The sequence below is a fragment of the Echinops telfairi genome, unplaced genomic scaffold, assembly GCF_000313985.2.
Source record: "Echinops telfairi isolate 266 unplaced genomic scaffold, ASM31398v2 ScPeMD7_44;HRSCAF=162, whole genome shotgun sequence".
Taxonomy (NCBI): Eukaryota; Metazoa; Chordata; class Mammalia; order Afrosoricida; family Tenrecidae; genus Echinops; species Echinops telfairi.
In genome coordinates, this window is record NW_022103942.1 from 15,278,076 (window position 1) to 15,299,594 (window position 21,519).

Below are 21,519 nucleotides of genomic sequence, written 5' to 3' on the forward strand. Positions count from 1 at the left end.
CCAATCATAATATTATTTTCGTTGCTACTTCATAACTGTAATTTTGCTACTCTTATGAATTGGGTGAAACCTGTGAGAGGGGCGTTCGACCCCCAAAGGGGTTGCAACCCACAGGTTAAGAACCACTGTTCTAACACAAACTTGTTTGGGAAACAAACTCTTATATTTGGTCTACATGATCTGTGGTTCCTAATCTGTGATAAACATGTGATAAACAATACATTTTACTGGGGTCCAATGTCTTTGTGCTCATCTTTTAAAAAAATTTCCATGTTTACTATTGTTTATGTACAAGGGTAAGTAGAAACATATTACTACTAGGTTTACAACCCAGGAGCTCTGGTGCTGCAGTGTTTACATGTTGGGCTGTGATCCATAAGGTCAGCAGTTTGAAATCACCAGCAGCTCAGAGGCAGAAAGACTGTGCTTTCTACCCCGATAAAGAGTTGCAGTCTTGGCAATCCACAGAGGGTCGCTGTCAGTCAGCATTGACTCAATGGCAGTAAGAATTTTTGGACTGGATTTACAGTTCATATACATGCATGGCTTGCTCTCAATAAAACATATTTAACTATGTCTCTTTGATCAGTAGATGACTGCAGACAAGTTCTCTCAGTACTTCAATTGGGGTGCTTGTTAAAATAAGGATACAATTAAAACGAGCTTCCAAGGGAATCTGCTGGTACAGTTGTATTCATAGCACAGGGTCTGGTGACAGTTTCCTGGGATTCCCAGGGAGTAATTTGATAGACGTTCTCAAAGGACACAGGATGATCACAGGGGGTTGTTAGAAAGATATTTGAAGAAAATTGAAAACTGCATTGGTGAGAAAAAGCCCAGGAAAATTGAGCAGAGGGATTTTTCTCTGTATCTGTTCATTGTTTGAGGGTAGCAAGGCATGCCCTATGATAATTTCCATTGGGAAACCTTACTACATCTATGCGACAGCCCTGATCTTGATCTTTCTGCCGTCTTTTTGTTTCCCAAGGTGAAATTACATTTCAAAGGAACATGATTATTTTATCTCGAGGATGTTAAAACTGCTGTTTTGATGTGATGTAAATCAAAGACTGCAAATTCTATAGGGAAGGGTTGGGAAAGGGAAATACTGTTTTCAATAGTGTACAGTCCCAGAGGGAGGATATATCGAGAAAAAATAGCTTCTTTATTTTGATATTTTTGTTCAATAAATGTTCCTGTAATTTTGTCACAGTAATTTTTATGTACCCTTGTGTGTGTACTTTAATTTATCATTATCCCTCTAAGTTCCCTACTAACGCAAACTGTTTAAATTTACTAGAGTTAGCATCCAGAAACCCTGGTGCTTATGCTTTCGGCTGTGATCCGCATGGTTGGCAATTCAAAATGACAACAGCCCTGTGGGAGAATGACTGGGCTTTCTACTTCCTGTTCTCAGAAACCCACATTGGATCACTATGAGTTAACATTGACTCGATGGCAATGCATATGGTTTTCACAGCACTGCCCCAAATGTAATTGTCATGACAATTTTGAATTTTAACAGGTGCGATGTATCATTTATGTATGCCAAAGCAAATTTATAATTTACCAACGTACTTTATAAATAGCAAATGTTGTCACATATGAATAAAAACAGCAAAACAGAGTTAGCTTTGAAAAACCACCACAGTAAACACATTTCAGAGTCATTGCTATTAGAAGTTAGCAATTATTGGCTAGACTATCTTAATTAGAATTCCATAAAGTCCTGGAGCTTTTATGTAGCATATATGAAATTGAGGGAGAAATAATCAAGCTTCTGAGATTAATTAATACATTAAAAATTGATTCTTGTTAATAAATTTTCAATAATGCGTTATAATTTTATAATACAATATCAATTTCACAACCCTAAAGTTCTTGGTCCCAGATTCCAAATGCCAGATAAAATTTCAAACAAGCAATTGTTTGCATCAAAAGCTCAGCTTATGGTGAGGGGTGAAAGGCGGACAATGAGTCCAGGAAGAAAAAGAATGTTTGGACACTGATGTGGTAGCAATTTTGCAGTTCAGCTTGATGTGATTGCACTATGGAATGAAAGATGTATCTATTAAATCCCACTTAATAATTCGAAAAAAGGAAGCTCAGCTTAAGTGATCTCAACAACTGTTGAGAAATGACTGTGGCATTCTGTTTTTCAGTTTATATATCATCATCAAATGCAATACAAGGTTTCTCTCTCTTCTCTCTCTGTTTTGCATTCTCCTTGTTGCTTGGGTGTACATTGATGTGCAAAAGAGAACAGAAAACTGTTGTTCTCTCAAAGTAATTCGAGAGTTCAAAGATATTGTGCCTCCTTTTTATTACTAGTCATCACTTTTACTTATTTTGTGGGCACTCTATACCTGAGGACAAGGGTGGAAGCACTATCTATTATAGATAGGTTCTCTTTTTTCCCCTCAACTATAAAACTCCTATGAAGATCAAGGATTGTAGCCTTTAGTATGGATTACAACTCAATGTAAGGAAAGCAAAATTCTCACCACTGGACCAATAGGTGACATCATGATAAATGGGGAAAAGGTTGAATTTGTCAAGGAACTTTTGTCTTTTTTAGGTTCAAAATCAATGCTCATGGAAGCAGCAGTCAAGATATGAAAAGACATATTGCATTAGGTACATCTGCTGCAAAAATCTCTTTAGAGTAGTTAAGATCAAGGATGTTACTTTGAGGACCAAGGGGCACCTGGCCTAAGCCATGGTATTCTCTCTTGCATCAATGCATGTGAATGTTGGACACTGAATAAGGAAGACCATAGAATAATTGATGCATTTGAATTGTGTGCTGGAGAAGAATATTGAAAGTACCAAGGATTGCTAAAAGGACAAACCCATCATTCTTGAAAGAAATAAGGCTAGAGTGCTCCCGAGAGGCAAGGATGTCAACTTAGTCTTACATTCTTTGGACAGATTGTCTGCAGAGATCATTCCCTGGAGAAGACATCATTTTTGGTAAAGTCAAAGGGTGGCCAAAAAGAGAAGAACCCTCAACAAAATGGATTGACAGTATCTGCATCAAAGGGCTCAAGCATACTTTGAGGATTGTGCAGGAGGAGTATGGAGCGTTTCATTCTGTTGTGCATAGGGTTGCGATGGGTGGGAGTTGACTTGATGGCACCTAACAACAACAACAACATGAAACTCCATTGTTTTCATTTCAAATAATGTATAGCCCATTTATTTAAAACTCCTATCAATTTAAATGAAGAATTTTTAACATTGATTTAGGTAATTTAACATTGTGCTTTCAATTATTCTATTATCCTTACTATCACTCCTTATGGAAACAGCCTATATTATTTCATGTATTTAATAACATTTTCAATTCCATCCAGAAACCTGAAAGATAGCTGAGATATAATCAGTTATATATGGCCCTTCTAGCCATAATCCCTTATTATAAATTCTAGCCTCCATACTCGTGTTTACAATCTAGTTTTCTTGGGCTTTCTCTGCTATGCAAATGGTTAGGATTAAAGTGGGATTAAATCTCCACTTTAGTAGAATGTGTGAATCAAGCCACCACCCTTTGTTTCCCTGGGAGGTTGATCTGCTGAAGGGAAAACAAAACAAAACAAAAACCATACCTCAAAGCCATTCTTCTGTGTATGAGACATCTAAGAAGCAGGAACACAGAGAGAAATCCCAGGATCATTGGAAACAAAGCCACCAGTGGAGCACTTTCAAGAGCTGCCTGAAGTGGTGGAGGCTGAGACCAGAGACATTAGTGGTTGAGGCAAGGAGATCATGCGACAGACCAGAGAGGACCAGTGCTGAGACTATGAGACTGTGAGGCAGAGCAGAAGGCTGGCTTCTTGGTCCACTAAAGCAGTGCCCAATGGGCCATGTAGCTGAGCTGCTGCAGACTGGAGAGAGACTTGACTATTCACTGAGGAGAGGTATTGCTGTGAAGCAATGACTGTATCTTTACTCTATACTGATCCCGACTTGTGGCAACGTGTTACCTTCCCTAAGAAATCCCTATACAACAGTGAGTATTGTTTGAGTTCTGTGTAGTCCTTGTAATGAATTTAAAAACTCAGCAGAGAAGTAGAGTGCTGTGGAAAGGAATAGTTGGTGTCATACTGGGTAAAGAAGGTTGGTGGGTGGAGGCATTGTTAACCCCTGCCTCTTAGGAATCCGCCTAATGCGTTTGATTCTCTTTTCCCCTTGTGAAGTCAGTGGAGGTCAGATAAGCACCCCTCATGCCAGATAAACAATTGATAATTTCACAACCCTAATGTTCTTGGCACTAGATTCCAGATAAAATTTCAAGCAAGCAATTCTTTAGCTCAGAAGCTCAGCTTGAGTTATCTTAACTATTGTTGAGAAATGATTATAGCACTGTGTGTTTTCCATTTATATATCAATAATTACAATACATTGAGGAAACATTTTTGTTTTTGATCATTCAGTAAAATAAATATACAAATATGTGCTGCATAATGACAGTTTAGGTAACTTGTGACACATAAACATCTGCAGCCCCATTAAATTGCAATAGAATTCAGAAATACTGATCAGAAAATGGGATGTAGGGTATGCAATAACTTCTCACATGCAACATGTATCTTATGTCTCTTGCATACAAAGTGCTTCTACTATTAAACATATGAGGGGGCTTCAAAAAGTTCCTGGGAAAATGGGTTTAAAAAGTAATTCCATTTCCCATGATCTTTTTGAAGCCACCTTGTTAAACCTATAACACCTATGACCTATAACACATAGGCCTTGATAGTCACATCACAGTAAATACATGTATCATAAACTAAAAATTCCTATTACTAGTTTATTTTTTAAACTCCTATTACTAGTTTATGTATATACTGTGCTTTCTCTAAAAAGTTAGCTGTTTACCAATGTATGCTTCTGTTAGTTGGAAGCCTAATCCAATCTCATATGCCACATTTCTTTTGAATGTTCTAGGATTGTTTTTATATTTAAATTTCTTTTGAAACCATTACTATAAAGCACATCATAGCTCCCAAACACAGCAAAGGTAATGCTAGTGACAGAAGCAGCAAGATGCAAAGGAGCAGTATGAGTTTAGAAATAAAGCAAACAATTATTAAAAAACAAAAAGGTGCAAGGTCACTGACTGCTATTGCTTGTAATTTTGTCATTCTATACTCAACAATAAAAATAATCTCAAAAAACAAAGTTAAAATTAGCTTCTCTGAAAGTGACAAGGCTAACAAAAATGATAGAGTGATGTCTCAGATATGGAGAAATTGGTTATTATGTAGATTGAGGTCCAAATACAAAATTGAATCTCTCTTAGCACCATAATGATCACTACTAATGTATAAAGCTTGTTTGAGATGTTTAAAGAAGAAACAGTTCCAAACTTTGTGGTGTCACTAGAATTGGTAAATCATAGTAATTCATGGTCCTCCTCCTGTACCAGATCATACAGAATTCTTAATAATGTTTCTGATCAGTTTTAATCATAAAATATGTGACGAACATAATTATAAATTGCTCAAGTATAATATGTCTTAGATTATCAGAATCAACAATTTTTTTCAATTAATTTAATTTAGTTTTTTAATTTTTAATTAGATGGGAATTTCATTTCATATGATCATTTTTGTAGTCAACATAATTTAACCTCCCAATAGTTTGCCCTATTCCCCACTTTTTTCCCCCTTTCTCTCTTGTAAGCTATTATCTTCCCCTTCACTTAATTTAACCCCTGGATGTCTTCTAGCCTACTGCTTCTCCATTCTTCCCTTTCCCTCCAAGCCTTCTGACCCATTCACTGCCATCGACTTGATTCTGACTCATAGTGACCCTATGACAAGGTACAACTTCCCCTTGTGAGTTTCCAAGACTATAACTCTTTAAAGCAGTGCAAAGCCTCATCTTTCTCCCTTGGAGTAGCTGGGCATTTTAAACTGTTGACTTCTCAGTTAGCAGACCAATATGCAACCACTATGCCACCAGGGCTCTCTCCCAACTCTGGTAACCTAAAGAATATTTTGCAAAATTTTCCCATAATGTGTTTAAAGCATTATTAGTTTAAACAATTATTAACTGAGTAAATTTTTATTGTTTTCTTTTTTCTCCCTCTCAAAAATGCTATTGGTATAGATCCTCAAATACTCATTACCACAATATTGCAGCTTAAACACACCAATATTTGACAAACTCAGCACTGTAAAAACACGGCTAGCAAAGAAAGCAGCAGTATATGATTGTAGACAAAAACACATGATTTGAATTATCATTGTAATTGGATCATAATGGTAGCTCTGACCAGAGTTAGAATCAAATCGAAGGCAGTGAGTTTTCACGCTGAGTGGAGTGCATAAAATCACATTGCCGCCCGGCTATCGAGACCTATAGCGTCTGGGGACTTAAAGTCTTGAAAGTAAACAAGCGGCCATCTAGCCCAGAAGCAACAAAGCCCACATGGAAGCAGCACACCAACATGTGTGATCATGAAGGGCCAAAGGGACCAGGCTTTAAACACCAAAGGCGGGGAGAAAAGTCATATCCTTGTCAATGAGGGTGGCGCGTGATGGAGACCCAATGCCCATCTCTAGACAACTGGACATACCTTGCAGAGGGGGAGTGGGGAGATGAGTTACTTAGGGTACAGTATAGTAATAATGAAACTCACAACCTTCCTCTAGTTCTTGAACGCTTCCTCCCCCCAACTACCAGGACCCCAGTTTCGCCTTGCAGACCTGGTTAGACCAGATGATGCACAGCGGTGCGGATGGGAGTTGGAAGCGCAGGGAATCTAGGACGGAGGAGCCTCTCGGACCGGGGGCGACGGTGGCGATACCAGGAGGGAAGGGGGAGGTAACAAGGGGGAATGGATCACAGGGAGCCGCGTATGGCCTCCTCTCTGGGGGACGGGCGCAGCGGGGTGGGTGAGGGGAGGCGCCGGACAGTGTAATGTAAGATACAAAAATAATTTATAAATTATTAAGGGTGCATGGGGGAAAAGGGAGGAGGAAGGGAAGGGGGGGGGGAGGAAAATGAGCGGATTCCGGGAACCCAAGAGGCAAGAGAATTTTGGGAATGATGAGGGCAACAAATGTATAGATGTGCTTTACACAATTGATCTATGTATTGTGATGAATTGTATGAGCCCCAATAAATTGATTAATTAAAAAAAAAATCCCATTGCCATAAACCAGATTTCAATTCAGAGTGGCCCTATCGGAGAGAGTAGAACTGCTCCATAGGATTTCTGAGATAGTATGTCTCTATGGAAGCAGACTGCCTCATCGTTTTCTTCTGAATCAACTGCTGGGTTTGAACTGTCATTCTTTTGGTGTGTGTGGTTTGTTTGTTTTTTTCAGGTGCCATAGAGTTGGTTCCAACTCATGGGGACCCTATATACAGCAGAAGGAAACCTCTCACTCCGGTGCCATCCTCTCAATGGTTACTTTTAACCCCTTTGTTGCAGTCACCGTGCCTGTCCATCTTGCGGAGCGTTCCTTAGCAAGCTAACATTTAACCCAGTGTGCCTCCAGAGCTCTTGGAGTGCATTCGAAGTTTCAAAAATGAATGCAGTATAGCGTTTAAGCTTCATAGGTAAACTGGGCTCAGGAAATATATCTTTGTTGTTATAACTAACTAAAGGTATATTTTTATAAAAGATAATAAATGTCTGCTAAAATATTGCATACAAATTGTATAAATCATCATTTGGGTGTCACCCCTCTGACATGTCACCTGGTGTGGTTCACACTCCTTCTAACTCCCTAGTGACTGGTGACTAGATTAAGATATGAGTTTCATGATGCCCACATCACATGTCATATTTTATAGACTGTATCATGGATGTTATATGACACATGACTGTATACATCTGTGACATAAATGCATGCATACTTATCTATGTGTGGATTTCACAACTTATAGATAAAAAATAGTGAAAATTACCTACTGTAGGAGTGTGAGAAAATCATTCTACCTAGAGTAAAGCTTTTCAATTAGACTTAAGCAAGAAAAACATCTATTCATACTTGTTTTTTATTCAGTCTGCTCCATCAGTATCAGAAACATAATAGAATTTCATAAATTTCTGTATCTTCCTAGAAATTTTTAATCTTTGCCAGAGATGATTTATGTTATTGTGGAATGTTTTTGCAATTGCTCAAAAAATAATTTTATTTGCCTATGTTGTAACTTTAGAAAAAAATGGCAAATTCTCTTAGCACTATTTCTTGTTATGCTTGGGATAAGCTATCATACGTTAGGATTTATCCCATGTTAGCAATATATCCTTCTAGTCCTTTCATGCCTTTTTAGTATTCATATGCAAGTCCATGAATATATTATGGAACCACAACTTCAAAAGACCTCATCGCTTTGTTACTGGTTTAATTAGCATCATTTTGAAATTCACATTTAAAAAATTATACCTTTAGATAGATACAGTCATTCACAGATAAACAGTAGGCAATTTCCCACCAATTACTGTGACTTGTAACATGCAAATCCTGAAACTTTAAGCAAAATGGTAGAATACCACATATCTAATAATACAAAGACATGTTTGAGTGATGTGTAGATAAACTATGTAAGCCACAAATACTTTGTAATTTTGAGTGTTCACCAAAAGTGGAGTTGGAGCTAGGTGGCTGAGGTAATAGTAGTTTAGCACCAGTAATTATTTCAGAAAATTTCACTAATAAATGAAATGGTCTAGAAGTTTAGTGCCAGTAGATACCTGTAGTAATCAAATCAATGTTGAGGATAACCATACATATTGCATGAAAATTGTTCAACAGATTTAATATTAAAAGAGGTATCTAACTAGGCAGAATTTTACTGTCTTCACATTGTTCATTTACATTACTAACTTTTCAATAACTCTTAAATCCTCTATGTCAAACTGAATAATTTTGAGTTAATTTACAAATCACCCCATTTTAAAAGCCTGTAAGGAACAAGGAAACAAATTCATTTTGACTTGACTTGCTTTGTTACTGTCATGACAAAGGGCAGCTTTGTCACAGGGAAAGGAAACAAAACAAACAAACAAAAAAACTTGTATTAAGGTAATTTCTTAAATGTAACATATAATAGATTTTTGTGCAATAAAACCTTTCAGTGATATATCCTGGGCTTCTTGAAGCACCAACAATGTAAAGCTTGAAAATTCCTTTCTGTTTTGGCTGTATTTAGGTTTGTGAGTATTTAGTCTGCCCAAAGCCCTCAAAGAGAAGTGAACATAATTTAGTCATTTACTATTATGCATAAATCAGTTTAAAATTACATTTACGGGCCCAGCCTCCAATACTGACTTTAAAAGTCTCTGATTTTTTAAATGTATAATTTACATTTTTGTAGGTTTTAAGTAAATTCCAAATAGATGTAACTTTAGTCTTCATTATAGAAAGCTTATTTTTTTCCATACAAAAGATACCAACATCTGATGTTTCCCTTTTGATAAATTTTCAAAGAAAATCATTTTCTAATATGACTGAGATAGTCGTATCATATCATATCGTATCGTATCGTATCATATCATATCATATCAACACTCATTCCTTTCCCTGGACTGTCCTCTAAAGTTTTAAATGTTAAAAATAAATAAATTTCAAAGACCCCAATTGTTCTTATGGGACATTTATTAAACTGGCTGATCTATTTTTGTGCCCAATGAGAGCTCTTTTAAAATGGATTTTAACTTTTGAGTGTGAAAGTTCTTGGCGTTCATTTCTTGATTTGATAGAAGTTATAGCCTCAGTATTCGTAGTTTATGTTAGTCAGGACCTTTTCTTTACAGATTTCAAATAATAGGTAATTTCTAAATCTGACTATAATATCTGAAGCAACTTGAAGTACGTTGACTTCCTTGAGGCTCCAAGGAACTATTTATTAGATTACAGTTAATGGAAAATAAATAATATCCTGAAAATATGAGAAGACATTCATTTTTCATGAAGAAACGTCAATGGGCAGGGATTGTCATTATCACCTGCTACAACATAAAGCAATCTTCTTGATTTTGAAGCAGCATCCCATTAAACTTGCTACTCAACAAATAGTCTATTATCTAAAATGTGCCAATTATTTAGCTTTCTTTACATAGACAAGCACACCAATCAAACACTGAACCAAGAGTATGAGACAAGTGAAAACAATGATGACACTTTAACATAGGCAGCAGCCTTTATAACCAATAGGTTCTCAATTATTTTAACAGTACATGAGATGTAATAAAATATTTAAATTGGCAATAACATTTCTTTTATCAACTATTGAGACAATAAAGGAAAAGAAATGAGACAGTAGGCTATAAGATCCAAAAACCAAATCCACTGTTATCCAGTGGAAGTCAATGTATAGTGACCCTATAAGACAGGATAGAACTGCTCAAGTTAGTTTCTGAGAAAGTAAGTCTTTATGAGAGTGGAAAGCTCCATATTTCTCCCAGGATATAAGCTGCAGTTTATGAATTCATTTGTTGAATAAGTATTCATGGATGGATTGCCTACTATATTCCAGGTATCATCATAGGTGTGGGGACAACCTGTACAATTTATATTGTCATTTATTGATGCATTTCTACCTATGTCTCTAAATACAGGGTATAGATGTATATAGAAGATGGTATTCATTCCTTCCCTAATCTCCTTAAATAAATCACTATTCTTACAGTTTTCTTCATTGAGCTTAAAATATCATCTATTTGTCTAATTTTAGCTTCTCCTTTAACGACATGTGTGAAATTTCCTGGATAGAAGAGCCTGTTCAAAATTACCTTTATTATTGTGGTATGTAATCATAAAACAATATTCCTAATTTTGTTTCTGCTGAGTACTTTTGAAGCTTATACAAGTAATCATTTTGAATAGTTACAAAAACAAAACAAAACTTCTATTAAATAGTTCATTCTTAAAGCAATAATAGAATTTTTTGCTAATTATCATGTGCAAATGATGAACAATAAACTTTTTAAAATGTTTTAAATTGTTTAAGCTGCTCAATTGTTTAGATACTCCTATTTGGGAGTCTTAAGTATCAGGAGTCTATTAAGTATTGCTAAAACTTGGTATGTTTTAGGCTTTGAAGTATGGGGTATGCTTTAGGCTATTAGCCATAAGGTCAGTAATTCAAAATCACCAGATGCTCTTCTGGAGAAAGATGAGAGCCTTTCTACTCACATAAATATTTACAGGCTCAGAAACCCATAGGGGAAGTTCTACTCTGTCCTATAGGGTTACTATGAGCTGGAATCAACTCGATGACAATGAGGTTTATTTTCTGAATATACCATATATACTCATGCATAAGCCAAGTTTTTCAGCACATCTTTAATTCAGGTTTTGTGGGAAAATTAGGTGCCTTGGCTGATATTCAGGTTGGCTTATACTCGAATATATATGGTGGCTTAAACTCGAATATACAGTATATGTTATATGAAATGCATAAGATGTATAATCTGTAGAGGTATTGGTGTTCACATTGATGATCTTTTTCTTTATATTTTTGTTCTAGTTTTTACCAACTGGATTCACAGAATTCTTTGGGATGTTTAGTAGTGTCCTGCAATGTATATTTTAGTTGTACTTTGGCATATTTTAATCTCTCTTTTTTAAATATTGCACGGTCATTGCAAAATACTAGCTATTTAAATACTTAAATAGTTGCAAGAAAATGTGTTAACTGTTTAGAGTAGATGATTTCTGTCTTCTAGGAGTATTTATAGATTTATATAGAATTATAGAATTTGTAAAGAATACAGGCTAACACTGACCCTTCAGGTTTATAAATTTAAAGGAAAACTTAATGGAAAAAAATAAATAGTGACTACATATGGCAAATGTCAAGGTAATTACTTTGAAATGTATGTGAAATTGCATTATAAGCATATATTTGAGAGCCATAATGCAAAGCAAATAGGCTTATAAAATATGAGGTTTTATAGTTCCCTTTACTTTTGCAGTTTTTCTTTTGTCAAATGCAAACTACATCTTGAAAGTATTCCCAAATTTTGATACATATACTAATATTGTGCACGTTTTTAGTTCTTTGGAATTAAGGCTTTACATGCTATAGATATTTTTCTCTCTAGCTCCTATAACTCATGAAGTTTTATGCAGGGGTATGTTTATTAAAGATTAGCTTAAAAATATAAGAAATATGTAAAGCCATATAAATCTTAATAACAAATTACCTAAATAAATTATAGTACATCCACATAATGGAATACTATACAGTCGCTAAAAGTATGCTTTGAGTGTTATTTATTTACATGTTAGGATGATTATGGCTGAGTTTTAAATAAAACACATACAAAACAGTACAATAAAGTACGCTTTCTTTTTTATAAAAACGTGTGTGTCTGTACATAAAGGAGTGAAAAGATTTGCACTAAAATATTTATAGTGACTATTTTTCAGTAATGGGAATTTATATGCATTCTTAAAAATTTCTTCAATGTATACTTTTTTTTACTTTTAGGAGGTCATGTTTAAATCAATAAAAACAACAAGTTCCATTTTGAAAATATTTGCTAAAAATGTGCATGTACCTTACAGATAAACAATTACATAAAACATTTGTTTTATTTTATTATCTCATCAAATACCTAAAATTATTAACAAAATTATATATTTATTTTTAATTATGTATGAAATATTTTTATATATAAAATAATAAAAACCAAACCTACTAAGAAGAGATATACTCATTTTCTTAAGTTTAGATCTTTGGTATGAGTGAATCAGACTATTAAAAAGTAATTATTTAAATTTTGCATAAATTACACATTCACTTCTCTACTTGCAAGATGGGTTTGAGCTGGCAGAGACTAAAAACAGAACAAACAAGGCAAATATAAAAAAAAAATCCAGTAAAATACATGTAATATGAACAGAAAAGAGAAGAGTGAGAGTACTGGGAGCCTTCAGGTGGAAAATTGGATAATTTTGCTAGAAATTACAGATTAATTAAGGTTTTTGCAGCATAGAACACAATATAATGTTTTCAAGCACCCAAGATGTACAGGGAATCACATTTAATTATTAGCTTTTATGTAAATAATGGGCGCATGTGGCTTAAAGGAGACAACTTTTTAAACTTGAACTAGTGAATCTTGATACATTCAACAATTTGTAATAATGGCAAGTCGAAAATATTTTTCAAAGTTTTCAACATTGTTCTGTGAATTTTTTGTCCTTTATATTGACACCTGATAAAGACTGAAGGCAAGATTTATTAAATTACCTACATGTAAAGGTAATTCAGTGCAAGTATTCCATTTTTATTATTAATTTGAAATGATATAGGTATATATCCCAAGAAATTTAGGCAAATGCTCCTTCGACTGTCATCAAATATAATCTCTCTCAGTAAAGGCTTTTAAGAATTAAAGCATAATTTAAACAGAAACACCACTTAAATTCTTAATTTCTAAGGTACGTATTGAAGAAAACCAGACAAACCATATACTTTCTTCCTATGGGGTTAAGATAAAAAAAACCCTTCCAGCATTTTAGTCAAAGCCACTACTATGTTTGTAGTATGGGAATGATATATTTCAAAAAGAAATTAAAATGTAAATAAAATTTAAAACTATACAGTTTTTAAATAATCTGTTTTATATAATAACTTCCAATATAATTATGCATAGAAGTGTTTGGATTTCCCCCCTACTCTTACTAATTTACCAAAATTTTTACTTCGATAGATTCAGAAGTAAAGCCTACCTTGAGAGTGTTTTCATGGAAGAAATTAAAGTTATTAGTTGTACTGAAATAACGAAGGAAATAAATATCCTCAATTACCTCAACTTGGCTGATTCCAGGAAAAAAATGTTGAGGAATAAACCTTACTCTACATATTCCTAAAGCTAGTATATCAAAAAATAGAAAAAAATGACAGTTTTACAATTAGAAATTATATTCTTCATTTGAATGAACAAGGTTTCTTAAGCTTCCTGTTTTCTTCCAAAAGAAAGTAATCGCTTAAAAAAACCTATTATTAAATAACATCATATAACAAAGGAGCCCAACTAAGTAGGCCCAAGCATAAGGTTGAAACAAATGCATTTTCATTTTCACCACCTGTGCCTGGCATGGCCCAGGGTGACATGCAGGGGCCTGGAGCCCACTATTCGACCATTCATTTCATTCACTGCTTTGATAGCCTCTTCAAAAGAAGAAAAGCAAACAACACCAAACCCTTTGCCTTGCCCCACTTCCACCATCACCTTGGCACGGCTAATTGATCCAAAGGAAGAAAATTCTTTCTTCAGTGTTTCATCATTAACGGTCTCATCTAGGTTCTTAATGTAGATAGGCACTCCTGGAGGTCGACTTTTTTCCTTTAATCTCAGTCGTTCAAATCTCCGCCTTAATTCAGCCAGGCGTTCAATTTTTTTCTGTGCTCGGCCTACATATAGCACTCTCCCATCGATGGACTTGCCATGCAGGTCTAGCACAGCCTTTTGGGCAGCCTCGTGCGTCTCATATCTCACAAACCCAAAGCCTTTGGATTTCCCACTGACATCTTTTATCACTTTCACACTCTCAGTCGGCCCATAGTCACTGAAAAGTTCCTTCAGTTTTTCATCATCCATGTCGTCCCCAAAGTTTTTAACGAACACGTTGGTGAACGTTGCTCTATCCCGGGTTCTGACTTCAGCAGCCCGCTCTTCTGGGAATTTGAATCGGCCTACATACACCTGACGGTTGTTGAGCCTCACTCCATTCATGTGCCAGATCGCCCTGTTGGCAGCGGCCAGGCTGTCGAAGTGCACATAGGCATAGCCTTTAGAGCCGTTATCATCACATACTACTTTGCAGGAGAGAATGTTCCCAAAAACTGAAAACAAGTAAAAAAGGGCCCTATTGTCTATGGATTTGTCCAGGTTTTTGATGAAGATGTTTCCAACTCCAGACTTTCTTAAGCGATCATCTGGCTGAGACCACATGAGGCGGAATGGTTTGCCATTAATTAAATCAAAATTCATGGTGTTGAGTGCCCACTCAGCATCTGCAGTAAAGCGGAAGTTAACATAACCATAGCCCAAGGGACTGTGGGTCACTGGGTCACGGCAGATTCGTGTGAAGCGCAAAGGACCAGCAGGCCTGAACTTCTTATAGAGCATGTCCTCGGTGACATCTGGGTCCAAGTCACCCACATACAGCGCAGCCTTGAGGTACTTCTTTTTCCTGCCAGCAGGATTAGGCTCCCCACTCCCCATTTCTGTAAGCACCGGGAGGAGTCTCTCTTGGGAGTGAAAAAGATTGCTTTCTCTAAACTATGGGCCAAGCAGCTGTTCGGGAAGAACAGAAAAAGCCAAGGCGCAGGAAGCTTAAAGCAGACTCAGAATCACTGTTGAGGCTGAGAAATGAAGTTCAAAAACAGCTGGTCAGCAGGCTCAGAAATTAGACAACAAGGCACCCTAGTCAAGAATCGGTTTTCCCTAAAGGGGTTTAGGATTTTTGCCAGTTCAGATTTCTAATGCGTTTCAAAAGCCAGCATTCAGGAAGAAGCTACCTTTTCCTGGTTAAATTGCTAGAAATCATCAGGCAGCCACTCTGACTCGCCAAATCTAGCATTGCCGACAGAGGCCTCGCGACCGGTTTGCTGCATAAAATGCAGGCCTCGAGCTCCTGTTGGTTTAAAATTAGATCAACGAGGGCAGGGGCCTGACCAGTATTCCTCCGCCGGCTGCCTGGCGAGTAGCAGGCGGGCTCGCAGCTGCCTGAGGCCGCCACACACACCGGGCATCAGCGAAAAGGCAGGCTAGACACTGGGTGCTCGGGGACCGGCAGGCGGGCTGCAGGCAGCGGATGGAACAGCGAGACAGACAGACACACGCCGCGCGCGCAGGGAACCGGAGACCGCCCAGCTACCCAAGGTGCCCACTGGGTACGGACCGAGTGACGCGCGGTGATCTGGAAGCCTCGCAGCAGGTCCGGAGGGACGGGCTGGCAGACGTGCACTGGGTCAGCTCAGACGCGAGGCGGTTCCGGACAGATGCGGGGCGGAGTCAGAAGGGAAGGGCAGATGCACGGCGGGAGGGCAGAGCGCAGACCGACAGACAGGGATTGCTCACAAACAGGACAGACCAACTGAGGGACCAAGAGCTGGTAGCTGTTGATGGTGTGTGCGGGTGGGGCTGGAGGAAACCCGGAACCGTGCTAAATAACTTCCCTCATCCTCTGAGCCGAGATTTTTAAAAAAATTAAAATGATATTTAGATTTGTCTTTTCTAATTTTAAAAAGGTGTTTATTTAATGGTCTCCAAATCACAGCAAGAAGATCCCACTGCCCTGGATGAAAAGAACTTACAAGTAAAAATAATAACAACAGAAGCCCAACTCATTCAGTATTTTTTTTTTCCTTAGGAAAGAAGATACTGGGTGCACACTTACACTTTCCTCAGTGCATCGGGAGTCAAAGTTAACAGTTGTAGTGGGCACCCAATTAGTGCTAAATGATCACAGCGTCAAATATTACCTAGGGCCCTGGCTTATTTGGGGGGCACAGGGGTGCCTTATTCTTACTCTTTTAATCATCAACCTCATAGTAGTTTTATCCCTAGGTTATAGGTAGTAAGTTTTTCTCTACCTCAGTAATACTGATGCTCAAATGATTGGAGGGAGCCCTGGTGATATAGTGGGTTAAGCATAGCATTGCCAACTGTAAGTTCAGCAGTTTGAAAGCACCAGCGACTCCATAGGAGAAAGATGAGCCTTTCTGCTCCCTGAAAGCGTTGCAGTCTCACAAAGCCACAGAGGCAGTTCTACTCTGTCCTATAGGGTGGTTATAAATCAAAAACAACTCGATGGCAGGGAGTTTGGGTTATTCAGACTGATTCGAGAGCCACAAAATGACTTTTTAAAATAGAAATGTCCTTTATTTTATTTTTTAAATAATTTTATTGGGGGCTCATACAATTCTTATCACCATCCATTGTGTCAAGCACATTTGTACATTCGTTGCCATCATCATTCTCAAAACATTTACTTTCTACTTGAGCCCTTGATATCAGCTCCTCATTTCCGCCCTCCCTCTCCACTCACCCCTCCCTCATGAAAGCTTGATAATTTATAAACTATTATTATTTTGTCATATGCTACTATGTGTGATTTCTCCCTTCACCCACTTTTCTGTTGTCCATCCCCCAGGGAAAAGGTTATATGTAGATCCTTGTAATCAGTTCCCCCTTTCTACCCCACTCTCTAGGTATCGCCACTCTCACCACTGGTCCTTAAGGGATCATCTGTCCTGGATTCCCTGTGCTTCCAGTTCCAATCAGTACCAATGTACATCCTCTGGTCTAGCCAGATTCATAAGGTAGAATTGGGATCATGATAGTGGGGGGAGGAAGCATTTAAGAACCAGAGAAAATGACTTTTAATGGTACTTAGTGCCACAAAATGTAAATTTTACTAGATTGCCTCCTTAATCAAAGTCTCAATTAAAGGAATTAAAGCTTCAAAAGCAATGCAAAATATATAGTAATATTTTAAGATTATATAAAATGTAAAATTTTAGACACTGTGCATGATTAATTATGAAATTCAGTCCATGTAGTCAACCCTAAAACACTTCAGAAGGGGTTGCAGTAAAATTAGATTCAACTCTAATGTTTTCTAATTCGTTCTTAGAGTTTGAGGGAAACAGTTTTGGAGAGAAAGAGTGGAAATTTAGGACTCTTCGAAAAGTCTATAATACATAAATAACTTCTCACACAAGTCTTCCACACTCCTTCTATCTTCCCTTTCTTAATGGCATTGCTAGAGTTGGTATTACCTGGTACAATAGCTCGCGGTGTCATCCATCACCCTAATCAACCTATTCCCCTACCACATCATACAGAAGATTTAGTGCTATTTGTTATTAATTTTAATCATAGAATAATATGTGATAAATATAGTTGTAAAATGTGTAAATGTAATATTACTTAAATTATATAAATACTAACATAATTTACTATATATTAGTATTAATAAAATTTAATGAAAATTGTTTTGTAAAATCTTTCTATGTTGACTTAAAACAGTAGAGTTACAATATTATTTGTATTGAGTGGAAATCTTTTTAGATTTTTATTCCTTATTTCCTTTAATTACTAATTAATTCTAAAATTTTTTTGATATATCTAGAATAAAAACCAAAACTCACTACCATCAAGGTTCTGCACACTAGTAAACTTCATAAAATCAGTGACTAAAAGAAGCACCTGGCAACAATGAAAACAACAGTGTGTTTGTAATTGCTCTAGTTCCACAGGATTCAAAGTGTTATTGTTATTGGCTAATAATAACTCTTCGTACCAGCTTGGGTTGGAAGGTCCAAAAAATAAATTAGCATAGATACATGTAAGCTGGATGTACGAAAAATACTTAAGTTGTTATGACTAACTACATGGATAGGTCTGTAAAACTTAATAAATGTCTGCTGAAACACTGCACAAAAATGGATAGACGTCATATCGGTGACACCTCGTTTGACAATATCACCTGGTGCTACCTAAACCCTCTACACCCTCTTAAGTGATATAGCTGCCTTCCTCCACCAAAAGAAAGATATCAAGAAAATTTAGAAGCATATAGATTTTATTTATATAAGAATGATATTGGGTGAGGGAGTATGCAAGAGAATAACATTACTACAAAGGGAGTTTTCCTAAGAAGTAATTCTCAGAAACTGGCCAAATATATGTGCTATAATTCAGCGGTTCTCAACCTGTGGGTCGCGACCCCTTTAGGGGGTAGAATGACCATTTTACAGGGGCCGCCCAATTCATAACAGTAGCAAAATAACAGTTATGAAGTAGCAACGAAAAAAATTTTATGGTTGGGGGCCACCACAACATGAGGAACTGTAGTAAAGGGACGTGGCATTAGGAAGATTGCGAAACACTGTGCTATATCCTCGATTAAATTTTACATTCTCTATATAGGAGCCCTTATGACAATATAGGTTAGGCATTAGACTGCAAATCCTAAAATTGGTGGTTTAAATGGGAGAAAGATGAGGCCGTTTGCTCCAATGAAGGTTTACACTCTTGGGATCCTTATATAAGTTGCTGAGTCAGAATCAACTTAATGGCAATGAGTTTGGTTTTGGTTTATTAGACATTATTGTTTAATAAAGATGATGATTTACATTCTTTTTACTCAAATATATAATGTTCTTTACCATGTGCCATGTCTTTTATGATTCTTGCTTAATTATGACGTAAAGATGCAAGAACAGGTAAGAACAAAAAGACTGTAGAGATAGACTAATGAAAACACAGTGACCAACATATCGAAACATTTGGCAAAAATTTTTGTGTTAGTCTGGGTAGAATAGAGCAACAAATGCATAAACACACATATTTAGGTAAGATACTTTTATATAAAGGGTAATTAAACATTGAGAAACATCCCAGCCCAGTCCAGATCAAGTCCATAAGTCTAATATTAGCCCATATGTCCACTACCAATCTATAAAGTTCTTTTAAGACTCATGAAACACATGCAATGACGCCAAATGCAGGATGATCACAGGCCAGTGGGTAGAAAGTCTTTTAATCCAGTGGCGTTGTAAGCATCTCAGCGTTGGCAGGGGTCTCTATGTGACTTCGCCGGCTTCAGAGGTCTGGTTGCATCAGGGTAGGTCCATGTTGCTTTTCCAACTTAGGGCACTAGTGTCTTGTCAGCTGCAATGTCTTCCAGGGAGTGGCAGAGAGAGAGAGAAGTGCCAAGGAGGAAGTACCGGATTTCCCAGAATTCTCAGGAGAAGGCCATGCCCACACAGAGGCCTCATTGGCTATGATCTGATTGACAAGCTAGACTCCGCCCCTACACTCTTATACCTCAAATTGACAAACGATTATATATTACCACAATTTTATTACATTTCAGTGTGTTTGTTGGCTATATTTCTTGTTTGAAAAACAGTTTTATGGACAAACAATTCACCTGATATATAATTCAGTGGTTTATATATGTTAAAAAGTGCCACAACAAATTTTAGAACATTTTCTTGATTCCTGTACCCATTATTTTTTAACTTCCCTTAATCCTAGCCTTCCCTGCCATAATACTAAGGAACTAATAGTCTAGTTACTGGCTCTATAAAATTTTCCTATTTTGGATTTTGTATAAAGAATGTCATATAAAAAAAGAGAAAAATCCAACAACAAAAAATAAAACACACAAAGGCCTGAATTCAAGCAAAGGCAGAAGATAATAGTAAATAGAACAAATTTTAAAATGGGCTAAAAGGAAAAATAAGTGATAATATGCTAAATTTTAACCTCACTGTATCTGCATTATAATCTACTTTCCAGTGCAGTCCATTTGATCTCCCCAGTCAATAGTGTGATGGAATTCAGTGGAGGCTTAAACCATGTTGAGACTGTTAAAATATATTTTAGACATTCACTGTTATCCATAGCTTTCTGCAAAGAGGCTAGGGGGGTACTCAAAATTTAAGCACAAATACAATTCCTTCCTCTGATCTGGAATTTATTATTTCCAAACCTTGGATCACACGAGCTAGTGTATTTCTTACATATGGACTTAGCTGACACCACACTTACATAGCTACTTGTTTTAATACAAGCTTTAAGACCCCAAACACTATTCTTTCTGATAGCTGGGCACCATTTAATGTCTTCACCACATTTTTCTATGGCATCGATATCTTTTATGATCACTTAATAAGGACAAGTTTTGAGCAGTGCCACATTAAAAGAATGAATTATTCTTTGAGCAGGGCTTACAATTAAGTGCAAGATCAAAATCCATTCTAATATCTAAAGGTTGTATACATTCCTGATGCACTTTAGAAGCAGCATGATCAGCTTGGTGAAAAATAATTTAAGTAACCCCCTTGAGACATTTAGTAGTTCTAATAATAGTCTCATTAATCTAACCATTGGTATCAAATTTAAGTACTATTCAGAAAAGAAAGATATACATCTACAGGAAACCTTTTTGGACTAAAATACTTTGGAATTCACTTATACAGATTAAAAACTTAAGTAATGGAACACTCTTTAAAGTCATACTCTAAAATTCTGGTAGCCTGTAGCAGTCAGTGCATGTTACTAAAAGCTGAAAAAATGCAGGATAAAATACTGATTGGTTTCTCCATTGGCCTTTAACACCAACAGAAGTGAAATCACCTTCTCAAAGACAGATATAATCCTACACGCCAGGTAATATGGCAGGGACCAGATCAAATACAGTGATACACATGGTAGACAACTAAAAAGGAGGTGGGGAAAGGAAAAAATAATAATAATAAAGAAATGGGAAGCGGGGGCACAGGGCACTAACCCACCCAAGGGGAGGGTGTTGTTTATATCTCCACAGGGAAAGAGGGACCAGACTTCAACCCAGTGCTCCAAGATGTGAATGCAACATGCCGGCATGGAGTAGGGAACCAGTGGAGAGGCCTGGGGGGCTGGCCCCAGTCCCAAATACTAAGTGGATGCCTGCCCCTCCCCCGAAAGAATTTATTTCAAAGAATGGCACTGAATCTGCAGCTCCAGGAGAGGGATATATCTGA

At 36.8% G+C, this 21,519-nt stretch overlaps 1 protein-coding gene across 3 annotated transcripts in view; it reads right to left on the minus strand.

Annotated features, from left to right (window-relative positions):
- PABPC5 (poly(A) binding protein cytoplasmic 5) overlaps nt 1–15,935 on the minus strand; it is a 46,306-nt gene extending 30,371 nt beyond the window's left edge. Inside the window, exon 1 of one of the 3 annotated variants that reach the window (XR_006680087.1) lies at nt 15,882–15,935. Coding sequence is in view for 2 of the 3 variants with exons in the window: in XM_004711200.2 (XP_004711257.1) it covers nt 14,054–15,202 (1,149 nt within the window). In the remaining variant the exon portion in view is untranslated. Of the gene's footprint in view, nt 1–14,053; nt 15,465–15,881 lie in introns of those variants that run through there. The other 2 variants (XM_045290596.1, XM_004711200.2) reach the window with 2 other exon arrangements.
- Nucleotides 15,936–21,519: the final 5,584 nt, after the last annotated feature.